A 20,842-nucleotide genomic window follows, 5' to 3' on the forward strand; every position below is an offset into this window, starting at 1 on the left:
TTCTACCTCTAAAGAGGAAAACAGCACTGTAAATTTCCGGTGGAGGGAAAGGCACATAACGTCAACAAATTGGTCAACTATATTATTCAAGTGTATACAAACTACAGCAGACAGAATTAAAAATTTTATTTCTACATATAGTAAACGTTGTCCTTGGTAAATGCTGCGAAGATAATATATCAATCTTTAAAGATGGCTTAGAAAATAACCATAATGTAGTTGCTGTATCTACAAAACTTTATGGCTTAACCTTAGAAGAAATAAACTAGTAAGATTAAATATTTTTATTTCTACATAAAGTACATATTGTATATAGTAAATTGTGAATAAATCATTTGACATTCTTGACGGATATCTGAAAAAACACTTTTTAAAGTGAACAGGGTTTCCCATTAGATTTTATGGGTTTCCCCACTTTTTACATAAGAATTAGTACAGAGCAATGGCGCCATGCAGTGCATGTCACAGACTGCTATGGCTGTTATGCGGTATCCAACTCTCCTCTCCAATAAACTCTTCCTCAAAATCTGGAATCACTTTACGATCCAAGGCCTCTAGGAACAGCTGCTGCTTGACAATGATATCCTTTACAGACATTAAATGACCTTTACACACTTTAAATGACCAAGGATCCTTGTTCCACCCTTTACAAACATTAAATGACCAAGGATCCTTCCTTTTTCCTTTATAGACATTAAATGACCTAGGATCCTTTCTCTTCCCTTTACAGACTTTAAATGACCAAGGATCCTTTCTGTTCCCTTTACAGACATTAAATGACCAAGGATCCTTCCTCCTCCCTCTACAGACATTTAATGACTAAGGATCCTTGTTCCACCATTTACAGTCACTAAATGGCCAAGGATCCTTCCTTCTTCCTTCATAGACATTAAATGACCTAGGATCCTTTCTTTTCCTTTCACAGAAATTAAATGACCAAGAATCCTTTTTCATCCCTTTATGGACATTAAATGACCAAGGATCCTTCCTCCTCCCTCTACAGACAGTACATGACCAAGGGTTCTTCCTCCTTACTTTACAAACATTAAATGACCAAGGATCCTTCCTCTACCCTTTACAGACATTAGATGGTCAAGGATCCTTCCTCCGCCCTTTACATACATTAAATGACTAAGGATACTTCCTACTTCCTTTATAGATATTAAATTACCTAAGATCCTTTCATTTCCTTTTACCTTTCTTCTCCCTTTAAGGACATTAAATGAAGAAGGATCCTTCCTTCTTCTTTTACAAATATTAAATGACCAAAGATCCTTCTTCATCCATTTACAGACATTAAATGACCAAGGATCCTTCCACCTACCTTTACTGACTGACATTATATGACCAAGGAATATTCCTCATCCCTTTACCGACAACTTTACCATTACACCCTAAAGCATAAGACGGACGACAAGTAGTCGTCGCACTAAAGGCGCTGTCACACTAGCGAAATTTCCGTCGACTTTTTCTGAGTTTGTCGTCGACTTTCCAAAGAAGCCGACGTCATTCCGTACTCTGGTCGTCACACACGTTCTTCTTCATACCGTGGTTGTCGTCGTCAAAACGTAAACAAACCATCTGAACTGTGACTTCCCGGAACGATAAAATAACTGTTTTATAACAAAGCAACTAGTGGGTCGTGATTGCATGTGTTTAATGATGCTGCATAGAATTTAAAAAAAAAAGTCTTTGGGTTCGGTCCTGGTTAAAAAGATGTGAAATGTTTTATTAAAATTAAAAATAAGCAAGGGCTAGCTTAGATAGGCTATTCGTAACCTTGTTTACATGACCAAAGCCAGACTGTATTATAAATTAAGCTAGAGAAACACTGCACAAATTTTAAAGATTTTTGTTTATATTTGCTAATGCAAAAAAAAAAAAAAAAAAAGCAGACCTAGGCCATATAACAATCTGATATTCCCGATATAGCGTGCTTATCTGTATGAAGATCAGCAAGTTCAAGAAAGTTTTCGCATGGTGATTTCTTGGTAATCTTTTCATTTAAGACCCTTATTCATAAAACTATCATGCTTATGGTCCCACAAGCATCATCTCTCCCCCATATCTTTGACCAAAAACTGTTCTGGCGATCTTGTCCACTGTACCAAGAACACCATCTTGCATCTTATGACTTGAAATGCGCGCTCTCCGAGATATAAAAAAACAAAGTCGACGGTAGCGATGGGTTGAATTCGATCGGTACCGTTTTCAAAATTCGTGACGACGACACCAAAAAGTCGTCGTCAAAACATGAAAAGTCGACGTCAAGTTCAAAAGTCAACGGAAATTTCGCTAGTGTGACAGCGCCTTAAGTGTTATAGAAGCAATACCAAACAGACTATACCATTATCACCTGCTATAGGAATCTTCATTATTATTATTATTATTACATTATTATTATTCTACAGAAGAATAACCCTATTGATATGGAACAATCAAACCGCAGGGGCCATTGACTTGAAAGTGAAACTTCCAAAGAATATGTTGTATACATTTAAAAGAAGTAACAGAAGGTAATAACAGGAAATACAGAAAAAAAGAGAATATAATAAAAAAAATTATAAAATGAATAAATGTATCGATAAAATCTAAGGAAATTTTTCAAATATAAAGAGAACTGTTTTGTGGTAACACGTAAAGCGTTGCATCTTCCCTTGAACTCTTTCGGTCGAAAAAGTGAAATTCCACAACAAATATAAAAACTGATTTTCTTTTCTTCACGCTGCGTAATGCAAGCGCCCCCCCCCTCTCTCTCTCTCTCTCTCTCTCTCTCTCTCTCTCTCCTGAAAGAACCTCTGTAAAACTGGGAGCCTCACCGGACCATAATAATTCAGCCAAAGTGATTAAGAGCCAGATGCGAAGAACTTTGCATTGTAAAACACGTCCGTGCAGTTACCTATTGTTGCCTTAAGCACCCTAATCAAAATGAAGACTATCTCTCTCTTCTCTCTCTCTCTCTCTCTCTCTCTCCTCTCTCTCTCTCTCACACACAAACAATAACCTTGCATGACTGCGGGATAAAAGCACCACAGGGGAACTAAAACCATTTCAAAAATATCCTCAGAATCTGAACACTTCTGTTTTAGAGCGGCTGATAACTTCTCGTTCCTCAGTCATTCATTCAACATCGACCAAACTAGAAGAAGGTTTGGCTTTGGATTGGCTGGGTCATCAACCAGTAGGCTGTTGGTCTTTGCAGCAGCGAATCTCTTACCCTATTCCTTGTTGGCCACTAATGAGCGATCCCTATAAACTGAACTTTAATTGAAATGTGAAAGGATTTAAGTTGCACCAAACTCTGCTGAATGTTTCTCTAAATGTCTCAAAGGCAACAGTATTTGTATGAATAACGCAAGGTATTTACGATCCATTGTGGCAATGGATATTGAGGTTTCTGGTATACCTGACCAGTAGCCTAGATCAGGCGTTACGCAGGTGTCAGTGTGTTAATGTCCATACCAATTCAGTATCAGTGGATTAGGTCATACTCCGTTTAACTCATGGGCCTCAATTTCTAATATACCTTGACCATAATTGTATTAATTTCCTGTAAAAATATAATCACGCATAGGCAGTTCCTACATTTACCATCACTATTACTTTTGAAAGGCAAGTGTTAACGTTTCAAATGTTACCATTTTTATTTCTAAAACCAATACAAGCCTAGAGCTAAAAAAAAAAAAACACACACACACACATTTGTCACTAATAACACAAAATTACAACCGACATGAAAAATTATCAGTATCGACTGAAAAAGTTATTCTTAATGACCTCCTGTATCTCAGGAATGTATTTTGCTACTTAAGTCGTACAGATGGTCTAACTGCAGACAGCGTACCAGTAGAGCGTATTGTTCGATGGAAACAACGTCTTGCCTGTTAGGACATGGTTCTCAGTTTTCAACCAGCACTGACCTGTTAGTAAAAAGAAGTATTTATAATTTGTAGTATTCCTGGAACCAGAAATACAGTTATTTTTTTATTTTTTATTTATGAGCAATGAAAGGGGACAATTTTCTCGTTCTTATACCAGAGCAATAGTAAGGTCGTTGGTATTTACAATCAATATTCTAGAAATAATACATATGTGATATGTATAAGGACCTGCAGTAAAAGAGACTTCGGTTTTTAAAGGCACTACGCAAGAAAAGTATAAAAATATACCAGAGTTGAGTTACGTTTATTGAAAAATACGAAGCGAAATTGACCTAGGATCTTAAATTTATTGAAGAATGTAGAATAGAAAAAAAAGATAATTCTGTACTAACAACATTTTCGTAAAAAAAATCAGTAATTATTAACAGATTTCTTACGAAATACAAAAATGGCAGTTGGCATTTCAACATAAGTTTGAAAAGTGTATTAACATTTTCTTACGCTGTATCTTAGTAAATGATACAGCGTTTGAGATGGCACAAACTAAAGTAGAACAATATGATGAAGAGGAGAAAGTTCATAAAGTGGGAAAAAGGAGAGTAGATGGAAAACTTGGGCACATTAGAGTTATACATTATGATAAGACAAAACGAAAGTCCAAAGAGCAGTTTTGGCAAGTGGAGGGTACCATAACTATCATCCTTAGCAGAAATTTATAATGATTTTAAAAGTCACTTATATGGGCAGGGCACATACTATTTCAATGAAAAGCGAGATGTGTTTGATACTAAATTATAATTGATGTCCTTGATGTTATCCTAAACATCGGTTTCATTGATGGGCTATTTATGCTGAATATGAGGTCTCAGTACAGCTAAAGCTTGTATTCTAGTTTAAATTTTGACTTTCAAGCATGACCTTTACCTACTGAGCCAGCAGAGTTAATTCTAAATTGCCCCTCATACAGTATTAGGTTGTATGACGTTTGAAACTGTAACCTTCGAGGACATAGAAATCAATGGCTTTAGGAACTTGAATGGACAGACAGACAAACAGTCTGGCCAATTGCTATATGCATGTAAGCAAAGAATTCTCTATTTCATGAAGGTTCGAAGTGGCAAAAAAGGAGTCCCTGATTAATCTTTATCATATGATTATGACCATAATCTCAATACACATCGGATTCATTAGTGGACTATGAATGACAAATATGACCTCCAAGACGTGACTTTAACGTTGGCCTTATTTAGCACATCAACATTATTTGTTCGTTTTGTATTGCTATAGAAATCATTTGCTCATATAATTCAAAATTTATGGACAAAGATAGATTCCTACTAGACCTTTGACTTCTAAATATGACCCTGTTCTCTTCACTCTTCACATTTACTAAATTGGTTTATTTTGCCTGGAAACATAATCATACCATTAACCTTAATCTTCATGTAACTGTGTACACTGGCTCCATCAGTGGCTTATGCAGTTCAGTGGTTATGACCCAAATCAATTCATATTTGACCCCTAATCTCTAAGTATGACCTAATATTCAAGCTTGCCATCACTGCAATATTTTCTAAAAGTTCCGAATGAAAAATTTGTATATGCAATTTGCAAATTCTGAGCACATCAATTTGGGGGTAATACTTGGACATAAACGTTCTCATAAAATTAAAATAAAAAGGTTAATATAATTAAATTATATATAAATATTGTATCTATATATATTATTATATTAGATATAGTATATATATAATATATATCATTCGAGCTACAAATGTCCTTTAATATCTAAATCGCTCTACCTCGGAATTGATATATTTTCATCTATATGTACCGAAGGGGAATTTTCAGTTGATAATAATTTCGTCCCCTCATGGGATCGAACCATCGTCCAATGGACAGGCACGAAATCAGAACCAACATTGAAATTACCAATTCGGCTAACAGTGAGGCTATAAGTTTATATCGATTCTGACCTTACAAATCACCGTCGAACTCGGTTTTTCGTAATTAGAATCGATATGAAACCCCCTCTACCATGTTAGCCAATTCGAACGTTTGACGCACGTAGCCATATTATGAATGATTATTATATATATATATATATATATATATATATATATATATATATATAATATATATATATATATATATATATATATATGGGGATACAATCCACAATGAAGTAAATTCCTCTTGTAGTTTAAAATATATATTACTTGTATAGGATTAAAGCTTTCGAGACCATCAACTGTGGTCTTGTTCACTTTAGTGAACAAGACCACAGTTGATGGTCGAAAGCTTTAATCCTATACAAGTAATATATATTTTAAACTACAAGAGGAATTTACTTCATTGTGGATTGTATCCCCATTTACTTAGAGGTACGACATAGTACCTGGTCTTCTGCATATATAAATATATATATATATATATATATATATATATATATCATATTAATATATATATATAGATATCCCATATATTACATGCACAGCATATTCAGTGAGAGAATAGAACTATACTCTGTTTTTTTCCATCTGTCCATTGCCTGTGGTGTTTCTGCATCCCGGGCTTCAGATAGTTACATTCAGCTTACATTTAATAATAATAACAATATCCTATTTCGAATATTAACGGTGTAATTCGCATGCAGTAAATTATTAAAACACTTTTCAGTTGCAAATGTACACCCAGATATCCTTTTATTTACCTAAAACTTACACATAGCGTAACTATCCTAAGCCCGGGACGCAGTGTTATCATACGAAAACACCACAGGCGGGTGGACAGATGGAAAAAAACAGAATATAGTGTCCTTACCTGAGGTGCAAGTCATGCCAGCGCAGCTGTTGCTAAGGCACTGCTTTAGAGCATCGTAGTAAGGGGCTACTACTCCATCATACCCTGGACTTGTTCCATTTTGATAGTCGACATCATACTTCAAAGTCAGCCGGCAGTCTGGTAAATGAGTATGTGTGTATATATATATACTAACAGGAGTTGGCTACTAAAATATGGCAAGTCATTATTTGATGCAACATTCATGCTTTACCTTCTGAATTGTGAATGAAAATCCATTAGCGCAGGGGCACAAATGGTGTCAGGGAAATTAGTGCAAATTCGTCACGCTGTCAAATAAATCTTAAACACTCCCAGAGTCTTGCTAGCAATGGGAACGACACTTTTTTGTCACCATAAATCTGCTTATCGTCAAAATAAATCAGATTAGCTTCTTCTCGCTTGGCATACAGTTCACAGCTTTTCCAGCTTTCAGGTTTCCTTTCTTAAGTCATAGAGAATACAGTAGTGCGACATCAAGGCGATCCTTGTGAATTCCTTCAGAATTCTCGAACTAGCATTAGCACCGACTGCGGTGCCTTTGAGAACACTTGTGTTACCATTAACGATGTCCTTCAGACAAGGCCAAGACGCTGATCATCCCTTAAGCCTATAGTTAAATCCCCTGTCCAATTCCGTATAATCACCCTTAACGACCTCTAGCTGTCATTAGCACTAAATACCAAACAGCTAGCAATTCATCTGAATTTAGTCACAACACATGGAAAAAGAAAATATTAAATTTTCACGCCACTCCTCATTTTATTATGTCAATTCCCTTGGGGTCATGATACCCGCATTAACACCTCTGCTCCGGCGGCCGACCCCTGTCGACCTAGCTGAGGGTCATTTAAGATTTGACCTGGGCCTTGCCTTTTGCACCTAGTAACTCTCCTCCATTCCAATCTCTCTCTCCCTTGCAACGTCCTTTCTTTTTTTTAGACCATAGAGATACCCCTTTCTGTCAAAATATTGTTCTCTTCCAGCACTACCTAGGGATTAAGAAGGTCCTCCTTTGAAGATAAGACAATAGATGCCACCAATCGGAAAACATCTAACATGGTGGCCACAGACGGGGATATGACTCTGGACCACCCTCAGAAATCAGTAATATAGGAGGTCATCAGTAGAAAAGTCACCAGTAAGGCAGGAGGCCTTATAATGATACTCTACATTTGTAGGCCTCTCTGGACAAAGCTGACCATAATGAGCTGAGAGAATCATCCGTCCCAGAGCCTTGGCTTATGCTAGAAGCCTATGAGCCCTTCCATTTTGGACTCATACTCTAGATGAATACCTCACTCACTCACTAAACCAACAACATACCATTTACCATGGCCCATCTGTGACCAGCCAGTCACACCCTACCTACTCCCTTCATTGATAGCAAGAAGATATGTTTCCTCGGCAACCATCTTAACTGGCTCATTCTACAACAACCGTCAAGTCCACTAACTAAATCAGGTAAAGTTCCGAGAAACTGTATTTTCGACAAGAAACTAGTGTTTGTAATTCCAGCTCCAATTCCTAACATTCTCTTCATTCCCATTCATAAATTTTCAATTTCATATTTGAATGTTGTCATCCAAATTCCATTCCAGTGAACAGTGACCTATCGTAATGACATAATTATTTGTTAAGCTTGAAACTTAGTGCGAATCTGATTAAGTTTTGCTTTGCACTTCAGTTGTTACAACTTTGACTTACTGATTTACTGGCAGTGCTGTTGTGTCTAGATGTGTGTCCAGCAACGGTGTTATTAGAGACAATTACAAAACTGCACCATATTTTCCGAGTGATCATAGACACTGTATTGAATGGTGTATTTCTCCCTGCAGTTCTGTGTCAGACCTGTCGAAGGAAATCCTACTTACTTTACGTGTTTACTTTAGAAACTAGTCCTAGTTATCTTTAATTACATCTGTTCATACCTGGTGTGTCACTGGTTAGTATTTATAATCCTTTTAGCCTAACAGTAGCACAGGGGTCTGTAGAAACCCCTGTAATATCCCTTGCAATTTTAGTGAAATTATACTTTATTTGAGCCGATGCATAGTGTTTCTTCGAACAAATTTGGTACCTTAGTGTACTTTTCACAGAAATTCTCTGACTTATTCTGTTCACTGGCCCTATTTTGATGGTCCTTCTTAGTAACTGATTATGTTGTCCTGTTGGAAAGACATCCAAATTGGGCCAAGCCATTGATCTAGTCAATGAATTGAAATCCTAATCCATGGACCCAACAAAGTCGCGGCTGGCGCATGACAGTGGCGACTTTGCTTGGATTCCTTAGGCTTCTGTTGCAAGCAGTGATCCTAGGATTCATTCAGACTCCCCTTAGCATATAACTTCTTACAGTACATTCAGGTACCATAACTTTAATCAAAATTGTAAATTCTAGCATTTCACACACTATCAAGATCACTCGTAAGCGTTCTAACACCCATTAACCACAGCGTTAATAACAATAAGTATTCTCTAGTATATTCTAGAATTTTGCATTTATTTGAGTATTTTTATACTGTGGGCTTTAGAGCAATACTAGTGTCATACATTCTCCTACTCCTGTCTGCCTGCAAGAGGTTAGTTGGCATTCGTGCTAACTTATTAGTTTTAACTGTGTTGATTTCCATATATGTTGAGATAATAACTCATTCAAAACAGTGTATAATGTTTATTCAGTCGAGTGAGTGAGATTTTGAATAATTCATCACAGTAAATCTCCCGAGTGCGATACTCTCTTCTGACAGTCACTAATACACTGATTCGTCATAACATTCCAACTAGTCACTTATTTTACCTATTTTATTCTTTCTCCTAGCATTTGCTGATTGATTGACTCTCATTTCACATGACAACACGCTTGTCTTTGTTTAATTCTGAATTACTAAATTTGATTTTGTTTACGAATTAATGTAAATAATGCAAAATTGCTTGCGCTGTAAATCTGTCAACAGTGGTGGAGTAGTGTCATATAGATTGAGATATTTACCTGGTTGTTGGCAGACAAACCACCCCAGACATACTTTCTCTGTTTATTTACCTACTCAAGAGTCATAATAAACCTTACATCATTTTGACCTTGACTTTGACAATTGTTTTTAAAGTACAGTCCTTTCACTTTTGTTTTTCTCACAGAGGAGGCTCGTACGTGAAGTTTGGTTTTATTAGAAGATCATATTAAAACCTTATTCAAATTTTTTCACTGGAATTTACTAAATACTTTATGGAGGAATAAATAATTGTTTTATACAATTCATAAAGGGAAATATAGACTCTTGGAGCAGCAATAATCATACCAAGTAATTACAAACTATCACATCTGGCATTTGACCATCTTTGGATTAAGATATGATCAAGGCCTGGGTCTTTTATGACTCACTTCATCTTTTGCTGGACTTTTAATTTTGTTTTTTGACTTGTGTCTGTTCGACACATGTCCAGTTGGGACTAATAAGGAAACTCACTGAAACTATACTTTCCTCATCTGGAACAATTTGCGTCCACCCGAATCAGAGCGCCACTGTTGCTGACACTCCTCTGCAGTCACATCTCATGTGAGTGCCACCATTGCTGACAGTCTGACACTCCTATGCAGTCACATCTCCCATGAATGCCACCATCACTGACACTCATCCGCAGTCACATCTACTTTGAGTTCCATCATTGCTCACACTCCTCCACAGTCACACCAAGTCTATGACAACTTATCTCCATGCCCCTGCGGGTGCCAAAATGAGTGCCACTGATCTCCAGCTGCTCCATCTCTTGTGAGTGCCGCCGCCTTGGCTAAATCTCCACTGACTTATCTTCATACACACACATTAGCGCTTTACCTATACCTACTTGTGCAGTGCCAGATCCAGTTCATCCAGTCTCCTAGTACCAGAGCACAAATAGTATGGCCAATTATGTGGAAGAATAACATCTCTTCCAGGACCTTTGAATGGAAAAGTATCTCTGAAGAGATAGCCTCTCCAACTGGGTAGAGACCCATATGGCTCAAGTCAAGGCCAAAAGAGAAGAGAGGGAAGCAAAAGCAAAAGAGAAAGCTGAAAGAGAAGTGAGGGAGACCAAAGAGAAAGCTAAGAGAGTAGAGAGGGAAGGCAGACAAAGAGCAAGGGAAGCAGAAGCGAACCAACTGAGGGAATTTGAGCTAGCCTTAGTCCACCAGAAGATCACCCTTGCAGAAATTGAGCAACATGCAATGATCAAACAGTGAAATCACACTCTCCATAGAACAGCATCACCATTATAACATCGAGCAGACGATCCTGCTCATGTATCCTTCCCATCTATCTTTTAGAATATCACCCGCTTATTCAACCCTAGTCTGATAAAGAACCTGATCATATTGAAAGGGTATTTCAAAGCTTCTCACTTGAGCACCATGAGATCCTGTTTATTCATTCTTCTAGTACCAAAGCACCAATAGTATGGCCACTTGTGTGGAAGAAAACCGTCTCTTCCACGACCTTGGAATGGGAAAGAATCTACGAGGAGATAGCCTCACCACCTGGGTAGACACCCAGATGGCTCTAGCCAAAGCCAAACGAAAAGAGAGGGAAGCAAAGGAGAAAGCTGAAAGAGAAGAGAGGCCAGAGAAAGAGCAAGGGAAGCAGAAGCAAGCCAACAGAGGGAAACTGAGCTGGCCTTAGTCCAGCAGATTACCCTTGCAGAAATTGCCATGGAATGGCTTTGCTGTGATAGCACCATGAGCATAGTTCAGCATCAAGCGGACAATCCCGCTCATGTATACTCCCCATCCATCTTGCAGAATATTCAACTGTTTATCCAACCCTGATCCGATAAAGAACCTGAGGCCTGGTTGGATCATATTAAAAGGGTGTGTGAGAGCTTCTCTCCACAGCAAATGAGCTGACTTTGCTCCTGTACAGACATATGCGGGGAATGGTAATAATAACCCCTCAAACTTTGCCTTCGATGGAGCATGGAAATCTGATGTTGTAAGAAGTGCTACCTCTAAGGCATTCACAATCACACTTGAGAAATGGAGAAAATGCTGGCGAAGTCTCCCAAAAGAAGTAAACCAGTCTCCGAAAGTTTGGGTGTAGTATAGAGAACAATATATCAGTAGGTGGCTGGTTGCCCCAGATTGGAGGACTTTTTTTTATTATGTACTTAGTGCCCTTGCTACCTATTTGCACAAAAGGTGACTTCAGACCTTTGGAGAATGTTGCTGCCTTGCTGATGTGTGGGAAACTCATCATGCCCACCAGATCTCCTATGGGAAGAAGATCTCTCCTAGCTACACAGCTACAACCACTAGACCTAGAAATGGTTCATATTTCTCATGCAAGGAGTCGGGTTACGAAACTAAGGATTGCCCAAACAAGCTCCTGCAGAGCCAGCACTCCAACTAGCTCTGCAGGTGCAGGATACCAGAGGGACTATAGTAATGCCACCTGCAGGGATTGAAATCAGAAAGGGCACCAATCAGCTCAGTACTTACTTTGCCCGCAATATAACTTGCAAGGTGAGGCCCAGATAACCATGGCCGTTCTTGCACTAGGAATCCTCTCGTCAACGCTTGTTCCTCCTGCCAAGGGCCCAATCTACATGGCCTTATGGAGGGGAAGTAAACTGCCATAGGTTGTAGATAACAGGGGTATTGACAAGATGGAGTAAATTCTCCCTCCAGTCCAACTACGAATCACTACATCTCACGCATCTAGGACTTATATTCCTACTACTCCTTTGTTTTGAGCTTAATAGACCTCAATTACCTTTCATATAACCTCTTTACTGAACTTTATAAAACTGAATCTTGCACTGCAGGTGCTTGTTCAGTGCCTAGTGCCACTTATGGCCCTTGCAAAATTAGTGACACAGGTCATTGGAGAGGAGGAAACAATAAAATCTAATAAAGACTGTTTATGATTGTATGTAAGAATGTATGAAAACCATGAGAGTCTTTATTACTTCATATTGTTTTATCTAAACAGAGAATTAACAATTGAGGCTCTTTAGATTCAAGTGTGCATAAAAGTTCTGATCTATTCTTATAGTTAGTTTAAATTTTAATCTTTTCTTTACCATTAAAAATTCATTTATTTTGGGTTTACACATTGTGAGGAAGAGTTTGTACTTTAAGTTTCAAAATGAAAATGAGTCTCTTCAAGACATTCACACCCTTAAGGGTGTTAAACATCTTATTTTGGGGGGAGTTGCTGCATCAGTCACTTCATGATGCTTGCATTTTCGACTAATTATCCATTTCTCCAATTAAAAGTATGACTACAGTAAAAAGTGAAAAGCATAAGGTTGTTTTTGCAATTAAATTTCAGGTGTTTTGCCAAGGGGTGTTTCCATCTTTAGATAGGAGTGGCGTAAATGGTGCCAAGGAAATTAGCATGATTCGTCTCGCAGCCCAATAAATTATAAACACACCCAGAGTCTCGCCAGCGATGGGAACGACAGCTTAATGTCACTATAAAATCAGTTTCTTGTCAAAATAAATCAGATTAGCTTTGTCTCGCTTGGCATACCTGCGTCACCCTTAAAGATGCCCTTCAGACGAGACCAAAACGCTAACCATCCCTTAAGCCTTTTGTTATATCCCCTGTCCAATTCCGTATAATCACCTTTAACAACCTTTAGCTGTCATTGGCGCTGATACGCCACCCAGCTACCAGGCCACCTGCATTTGGTCACAATACATGGATGGAAGGACAAAATTAAATTTTCACACCACTCTTCATTTTATTGTGTCAATTCCTTTGGGGTTGCAATGTCCTTGTTAATACCACTGCTCCATCGGCCGTGTGTGTAATATATTGTGTCTGTGTGTGTAATTGTCCAAACTATAAAATTATTCATTTGCAGTTTCCTTATTTACCTCAATTATTCAGATATAATGTAGGCCATATAGGTGAAATTACAAGTATCTGACAAACTTATTCTAAATTGCTCATTGTTCAATGTACTAATTCTTAGAAATATGGTAATAGTGCTGTTTTCTAAAATTACGTGAAAGAATGTTTTCCATATTACTGTGTAACGTCATTGCATGTTACAGTGAAATTGTTTTTTTTTTTTTTTTTGCTTTAGTATATCGACGATCTGTATATAAAATCTGTAGAAGTTTAAAGTTCTTAAACTGAAAAGAAAACTGTTTTGTAATAAAACGGAATTCATGTTTTGACAACTTCAAGACTTAAAGCATGGAAACAAAGAGTTAATTTTGCTGCACGAGTAAATATACCCAAAATGTGAACAAACACGTATAGAAAGCAAGCTTAGATATGTGCCCAAAATATATCTAGATCCATCCAGATTCAAGTCTAATCATTCAAAGAAATCAGAGGACGATGTACAGTTAATCGTTACAAATAACTCGTTTTTGCTGCCCATTATCGTAACGTCAATAAAGAACACGTAATCTTACAGTATAAAATGATAACTATTCATTGACTTACTTTTCCCGCTGACAGCCTGCGCCATTATTGCTGAGTGATTTGTGCAAGCAAACCCTTCCAGGCTGGGGTCGTACTTCGAGAAAGCTGGCTGCTCGTACTGCAGGTAGACGCTTCCACCTGGACAGTAATTGGTAGTATTCTGCTGTTGAAAGAGTAACAAGATAATCAAACTCATAGAATACAAATGGCTTTCTACTACTCCTGTTATACTTATTATTATATATATATATATATATATATATATATATATGTGTGTGTGTGTGTGTGTGTGTGTGTGTGTGTGTGTGTATTGTGACGAAGTGCCAAGTATCTGGTTACTACACTTACCATTCATTAATTGTTACCTCACAACAGCCAGACACCTGAACCCTCATCACAAGTACTAAACGACTGAATACTCTAAAGGCAACAGTGATCCCTTAACAACTTACCAGTATTGCAGAAAATCAGAATAAGTTCATCAAAACTGGTGTGAGGTAATCTTGTAAGTAATTAAATTAATCAAAGGGCATCACTCCATCAACAACCTGAGAAGTCTAAGTATATCAATGATTTCAGAAGTCTAAGTACTTCCCTGGTTCTAAGTCACTTCAATTAAATTGAAGGAAAACAGATCAATTACCACTTTATGTTTCTACCTATGCAAATATACTGGTTAGAAACAAAATATTTACACAAATTTTAAATACAAAAATTTATTATCAAATTCAAAATTTATAAGTGAAATTCACAATATCAGGGAAAATTAGTTACTTGAAAACAAAGTAAAGTTCAATTAATTCTTGAATCAATTAAGTAAAATTAAATCAAAATTAATTTATCAAAAAATTCAAGAAAATTAATTCAATCAAAATTTAAAAGTGTTAGGCAGTAATTGAAATTTGGAAATTAATTCCCAAGTGCTAAACAAAATAAAACTTGAAAAGAATTCCAAGTAAATGCACATTAATTCACAAGTGTTAAATTGAATTAAATGTGCAACGATTAAATAATGAAAATAACTAAGTTAATTAAATTGTGAATGCAAATGAAAACACAGAAAAATGTGGAAAGTACCAAAATTGCAAAAAGTATTAATCACACAGAATACAAAATAAAAACACACACTTCAATAAGAAAATGAATAAATGCTCAAAACATAAAAATCCCTTCAAATGAAACAAACACAAAACACAAAAATTTGCAATGTGTAAAAATGTAAATAGTTTCTCTCAAACCATTGTAACTATTAGTTATTAGTTCTCTAAACCATAGTAACCAATAGTTATTAGTTTCTTACCAAACCATCATAATCATTAGATATTAGTTCTCTAAACCCTCGTAACCATCAGTTATTAGTTGCAACTAATACAAATATAACACACTTTACCTTCTTGGTATACCAATTTTCTTTCTTTGCTGCGGCTTGTTTCACAATCACAAAAACAGGCGCCGTTACACACAGTGGTTGTTCAGATTCCACAAAAACACTAAATAATACTATATAAACTCTAAGAAATATCAAATCTGAAATCTAAAAGTTACGAGTGACAAATTAGTAAGTATGAAATCGTTACGTTAATATAAACACAAGTATGCCATGGGAGAGAGAGAGAGAGAGAGAGAGAGAGAGAGAGAGAGAGAGAGAGAGAGAGAGATGTCTGAACGGAACGCGGTTCTAAGATGTAATAAAAACCCTCGTCCTTACGAAAGCTGGACAGTGGAGATGACACAAAACGTTTTGGGACACAATTCTTTCCAGAAGCTTTGAAAAGTGACGCAACTTTACAGACAAACGTTGAAATCTGCACGTGGTTTTAGCAAAGAGGTACGCGTATGAAATCAGTCTGTTCAACAAAGACACGTACTCAACCGAAACAGACTCGAGCAAAAGTCCTTAGCAGATGTGATTACAGAATTCCCAAAACACAGCGAAGACCTCGATGTCTCTAATCAAACGTGTTGACAGGTTTTGAAAAACAAGTCTGGCTTCAAACAGACAAAGATAACCTCTCTCTCTTTTTCTTTACTACGCTATATATTCTTTTTATATTATGTTATGCGAAATCTGAACACACATTTAAAACATCCTAATTCTAAGCTAGCTAGGAATCTGGAAAAATTTTGCCAAAATCTTATACACAATATTTTATACAGTCAAAGAAGGAATATATGCATTTTGAATGTAGCAATATATAATATACCTCCCCCCAGAAGATTGTTTACCACGGTGTCGAATCTAACGATTCTCACCGAGATAAATAATCAGCAACTATATTGTTTTTGCCACTAATGTGCTGCACTCTTAAGTTATACTGTAGCAGGCACAAAGACCACCTGGTCAGTCTTTGATTATGATTTTTCATTCTCTGGATAAATGATAGTGGATTGTGATCAGACAACACTAAAATTTCTTCATTCCTAGGTCTATTCACATACACTTCAAACTTTTTCAATGCGGTGATTAAGGCTAAAGTTTCCTTCTCAATTGCCGAGTATACTTTCTGATGTTTTTTCATTTTTGAAGACATGAAGCACACAGGATGGTAGATATTATTTTCATCTTCTTGAAGTAGAACAGCTCCAATGCCACAGTCAGAAGCCGCAACTTGTATCACAAATTTCTTGGTAAAGTCTGGAGCTTGAAGTACTGGTCTTGAAGTTAAAATGGCATTTACCTTCTCAAAGGATTCTTGACACTCTGGAGTCCAAACAAACTTAGCTTTGGGACTAGTTAAGTCTGTCAAGGGAGTTACTACTGCTGAGAAATTTGGGTAGAAAGGACGATAGAATCCAGCCATGCCTAAAAATCTCTGTAGCTGTTTCCTGGTAGTAGGTGGGGTACCCTTACGGATACCTTCTACATTATCATTTACTGGAGCAAGAAGGCCTTTCCCAACTTCAAGCCCAAGATACTGTACAGTTGCCTTTCCAAACTCACTCTTCTCAAAGTTGACTGTTAATCCTGTTTCTTGTAGTTTCTTGAAAACTTTCCTCAGAATCTTCAGATATTCTTCCCACGTTGTAGAGTAAATCACGATGTCATACAGGTATTCACCTATTCCTTCTATCGATCCTAGCAGTTGATCCATCACTCGTTGAAATGTTGCAGGCGCATTCATCAGACCAAACTGCAGAACAGTATACTGATACAGTCCAAATGGAGTAATAAAAGCTGACAGCAACTTGGCATTCTCATCTAAGGGAATTTGATAATATCCTTTCAACAAGTCTATCTTGGAAACGAACTTGGCTTGCCCAATATTATCAAATAACTGATCTATAAGAGGTAAAGGATAATTGTCAGCCACACTGATAGAATTCAGTTTCCTATAATCAGTACACATTCTAAATGAACCATCTAGTTTCTTCACTTACACACATGGAGAACTGAAGTGACTTGAACTGGGTTCTGCTAATCCATGTTGCAGCAAATACTCAACTTCCTTCTTCAAAACATCTCGATGATACGGTGATAAGCGATAGGTTCTTTGCTTGAAAGGTTTTCCATCTTCTTGGATCTTTATCTCATGCTTGGTCAGATCATTGCATCTAGGCACATCTGCTAATATTTCTTGGAAACTCCTAATTACTTCACTTAAGTCTTCACCTTGTTCAACACTCAGATGTTTCAACTTCTCCTCCAAATTTTCCAAAATTGAAGAATTATTCATCTTGCTTGCAGCTCCCAATTCGTAGCCATCATCTTCTTCTGTAGATAAAATTGTTTGTGTTATTGACACAGTTTCAGTTTTAGTTTCTGAGAAATAAGGTTTCAAGAGGTTCACATGTATCTTCCTTTGTCTTCTTCTCCTTTCTGGTGTTTCAATCACATAAGGTCTACACTTAACTTCTGAATTATCTTGTAAGGACCTTGAAATTTATTAGTGAGGGGAAATCTCTTGACAGGTAAGAACACTAACACTTGTTGACCAACACTAAAACTTCTTAGCTTACTCTTGGCATCATATCTCCTTTTCATTTTCTCTTGACTCACTTTCAAGTTTTCTAAAGAGAATTTTCTAATCTCTTTCAACCTTTTCCTTAAGTTCTTTACATATTCACCTTGGCGTTCCTCCTGGTTTTCTTCCCAGTTATCTGCAAGAACCTTCAACGGTCCTCTCACTTCTCTTCCAAAAATAATTTCATCAGGTGAACATCCCATACTTTCTTGATAAGCACTCCTCACTTCAAACAACATTAATGGTAAACCAACATCCCATTCTCTTCCTGACTCAGAACAATACTTTGTCAGCATACTTTTGAATGTCTGGTGGAACCTTTCTAAAGCACCTTGAGTCTCTGGATGATAGGCAGTGGATACCTGTTGTTTCACTCCTAACAAATTCATCACATCCTGGAATAACTTTGAAGTAAAGTTTGTTCCTCTATCACTTTGTACTATTTCTGGTATACTAAACTTTGAGAAAAACTCCATAAGTTTTTCAGCAACTATCTTGGCAGATATGTTTCTAACAGGGATCGCCTCTGGATATCTTGTCACAGGACACATTAATGTTAACAAATACTCATTTCTTTTCTTTGTCTTCGGCAGTGGTCCAACCATATCTATAATCACTTTGCTAAAGGGTTCTCCTCTAACTTCTATAGGTTGTAGGGGGGCTTTCTTGATGGTTTCATTCGGTTTTCCAGCTATCTGGCAGGTATGACACTCACAACAAAACCTGATAACATCTTTGTGAAGTCCAGGCCAGAAAAAATATTTCATGATATTCTCCACAGTCTTCCTGATTCCCATATGTCCAGACTCATGAGCTACTGCTACCACTTGCTTCCTCAATGGATATGGAATCAAAATTTGATGATATTTGCCCCATACAGCATCTCCTGGTATATCTGTAGGTCTATACCTCCTCATCAGCAAACCTTCCTTCAGATAATAACAGGTAGGAGTTTGTTGCATCTCTTCTCGATCAACAACTCTGAAGAACAAATCAGTTAACAATGCGTCCTTCTTCTGCAAGTCCATTAGCTTCTCTCTTGTCACTTGACCAACTTCAAGGGTTGAATTCTCAATATCTGCTAACTCAGCTACTGTAGTTTCACTACTGTCTTCAGGAACACTTTGACTACTCAGAGTCTCTTCAGGAACATCAGATTTTTCTTCTTCGTTGTCGTCGTCGTCTTCATGGGAAATCTCTTCTTGGTCAGCACTATGGGAACATCACTTCCCTGGAACAATTCTTCTAAGCACAAAGATCCTTCACTTGATCCTTCTTGGGTGTGTAAATCCTCAGTTTCTTCACTTGCAGTCGTAGTCCTCTTCATACTTCTGGTAGTTACACAACTAGGAAACACGTGGGGGTTATTCTTCTCCAACTCTACTGTAGGACTAATCCTCAATGGTTTGTCTGTCACTACAGGACAAGGAATAAATGGCACACCACCAACTTCATTCCCCAACAGAACATGTACACCTTCCACAGCCAGTGAGTCCTTTACAGCAAAATCAACATTTCCTGTCACCAATTCACATGACAGGTGTAAGCGGCATATAGGAGTTACTTCCTCTCCTCCTATACCCTTCAAAATAACTGAATCTCCTGTGAGACTCTTCTCCAACTGAGGGTGAGAACCACGTACTACCACACTATGGTTACTCACTGTATCACGTAATATCTTGACTGGTACCTGCACACTTCCTTCTTGAGTTGACAGCATACCCTCATAGATATATGGCTTAAAAGCCTCCACACTACTAAGCCACTCACTGCTTGAGGTTACATTTCCACTGGTTGCTAAACATTAAGCTTGTTTAGTTTCATTCTTCTCTGGAGTTTGATTCTTTCCCAAACTGCCCTTCATAGTTTGTTTCACCTGGTCACCTTTCACAACTTGACCAACTGGTTTTGACTACTGTTGATTCCGGTAACACTCTTGACTGTAGTGTCCTGCTCTTCCACACTTGAAACAGACAACATTAGGTTTCTATAATTGTCTTGAAAAACTGGATGAGGATTTCACATTAGCTTGCTGAGTTGTATTACCGTGTGTACTCTTGGTAGTATCACTTGTAGGTTTCCCATTAAATTTTTTCCTGTTATTTGGATAAGACTTAAAACCTGGGCGTTGTTGACTCTTGACTCTGGTACTTGACATTGTAATTATGTTTGCTACTAATTATATTGTAATCTTCACTCAGTGTAGCAGCTTTGACAAGTTTCTTCACCTCTCTCTCTCTAAAATAGGCTCTTATATGTTCAGGAATTCTCTTAAGATACTGTTCAAGAACAAGTAATTCTTCTATCTCATCAAAAGTTTCAACTTTAGCAGCTTCTAACCAATGTTTAAAACACCTTCTCACTTTGTAAGCATAATCTAAGAATGTTCCCTTCTCATCTTTTCTTAAATTTCTGAATCTTTCATTGTAGTACCTTGGGGTCATCTGGTAAACTTGTAGCACATTGTGTTTAAATACCTTGTAGTCTTTACACTGATCAGCTGTTAAGGCTAGATAAGCACTTCTCCCTTTTCGAATTAAGACACTTTGTAGCAAAACTGACCATTTATCTTCTGGCCATCCCATACCTGAAGCCACTTAGGGATTAACTTCTGTACTCTTACTACATCAATTGCAGGGTCTTGATTACCTTGGTTAGGGTTAGACGATGTCAAAGGTATTGTGGATCTATCTCTTATCAATTCCATCTCCCTTCCATGTCTTGCGATTTCTCTTTCCTC

General features: G+C 37.4%; 1 protein-coding gene across 1 annotated transcript in view; it reads right to left on the bottom strand.

The window, feature by feature from the left end:
• Positions 1-2,983: 2,983 nt before the first annotated feature.
• The window catches only part of LOC135225480 (uncharacterized), a 53,600-nt gene continuing 35,741 nt past the window's right edge, over positions 2,984-20,842 (bottom strand). Inside the window, exons 5-7 of the mRNA XM_064264784.1 lie at positions 14,162-14,303; positions 6,705-6,842; positions 2,984-3,920 (exon numbers count right to left, since the gene is read on the bottom strand). Of these exons, the coding sequence (XP_064120854.1) occupies positions 3,826-3,920; positions 6,705-6,842; positions 14,162-14,303 (375 nt within the window). The 3' untranslated portion in view covers positions 2,984-3,825. The remainder of the gene's footprint in view (positions 3,921-6,704; positions 6,843-14,161; positions 14,304-20,842) is intronic.

This window comes from Macrobrachium nipponense, chromosome 13 (genome assembly GCF_015104395.2).
Source record: "Macrobrachium nipponense isolate FS-2020 chromosome 13, ASM1510439v2, whole genome shotgun sequence".
Classification (NCBI taxonomy): Eukaryota; Metazoa; Arthropoda; class Malacostraca; order Decapoda; family Palaemonidae; genus Macrobrachium; species Macrobrachium nipponense.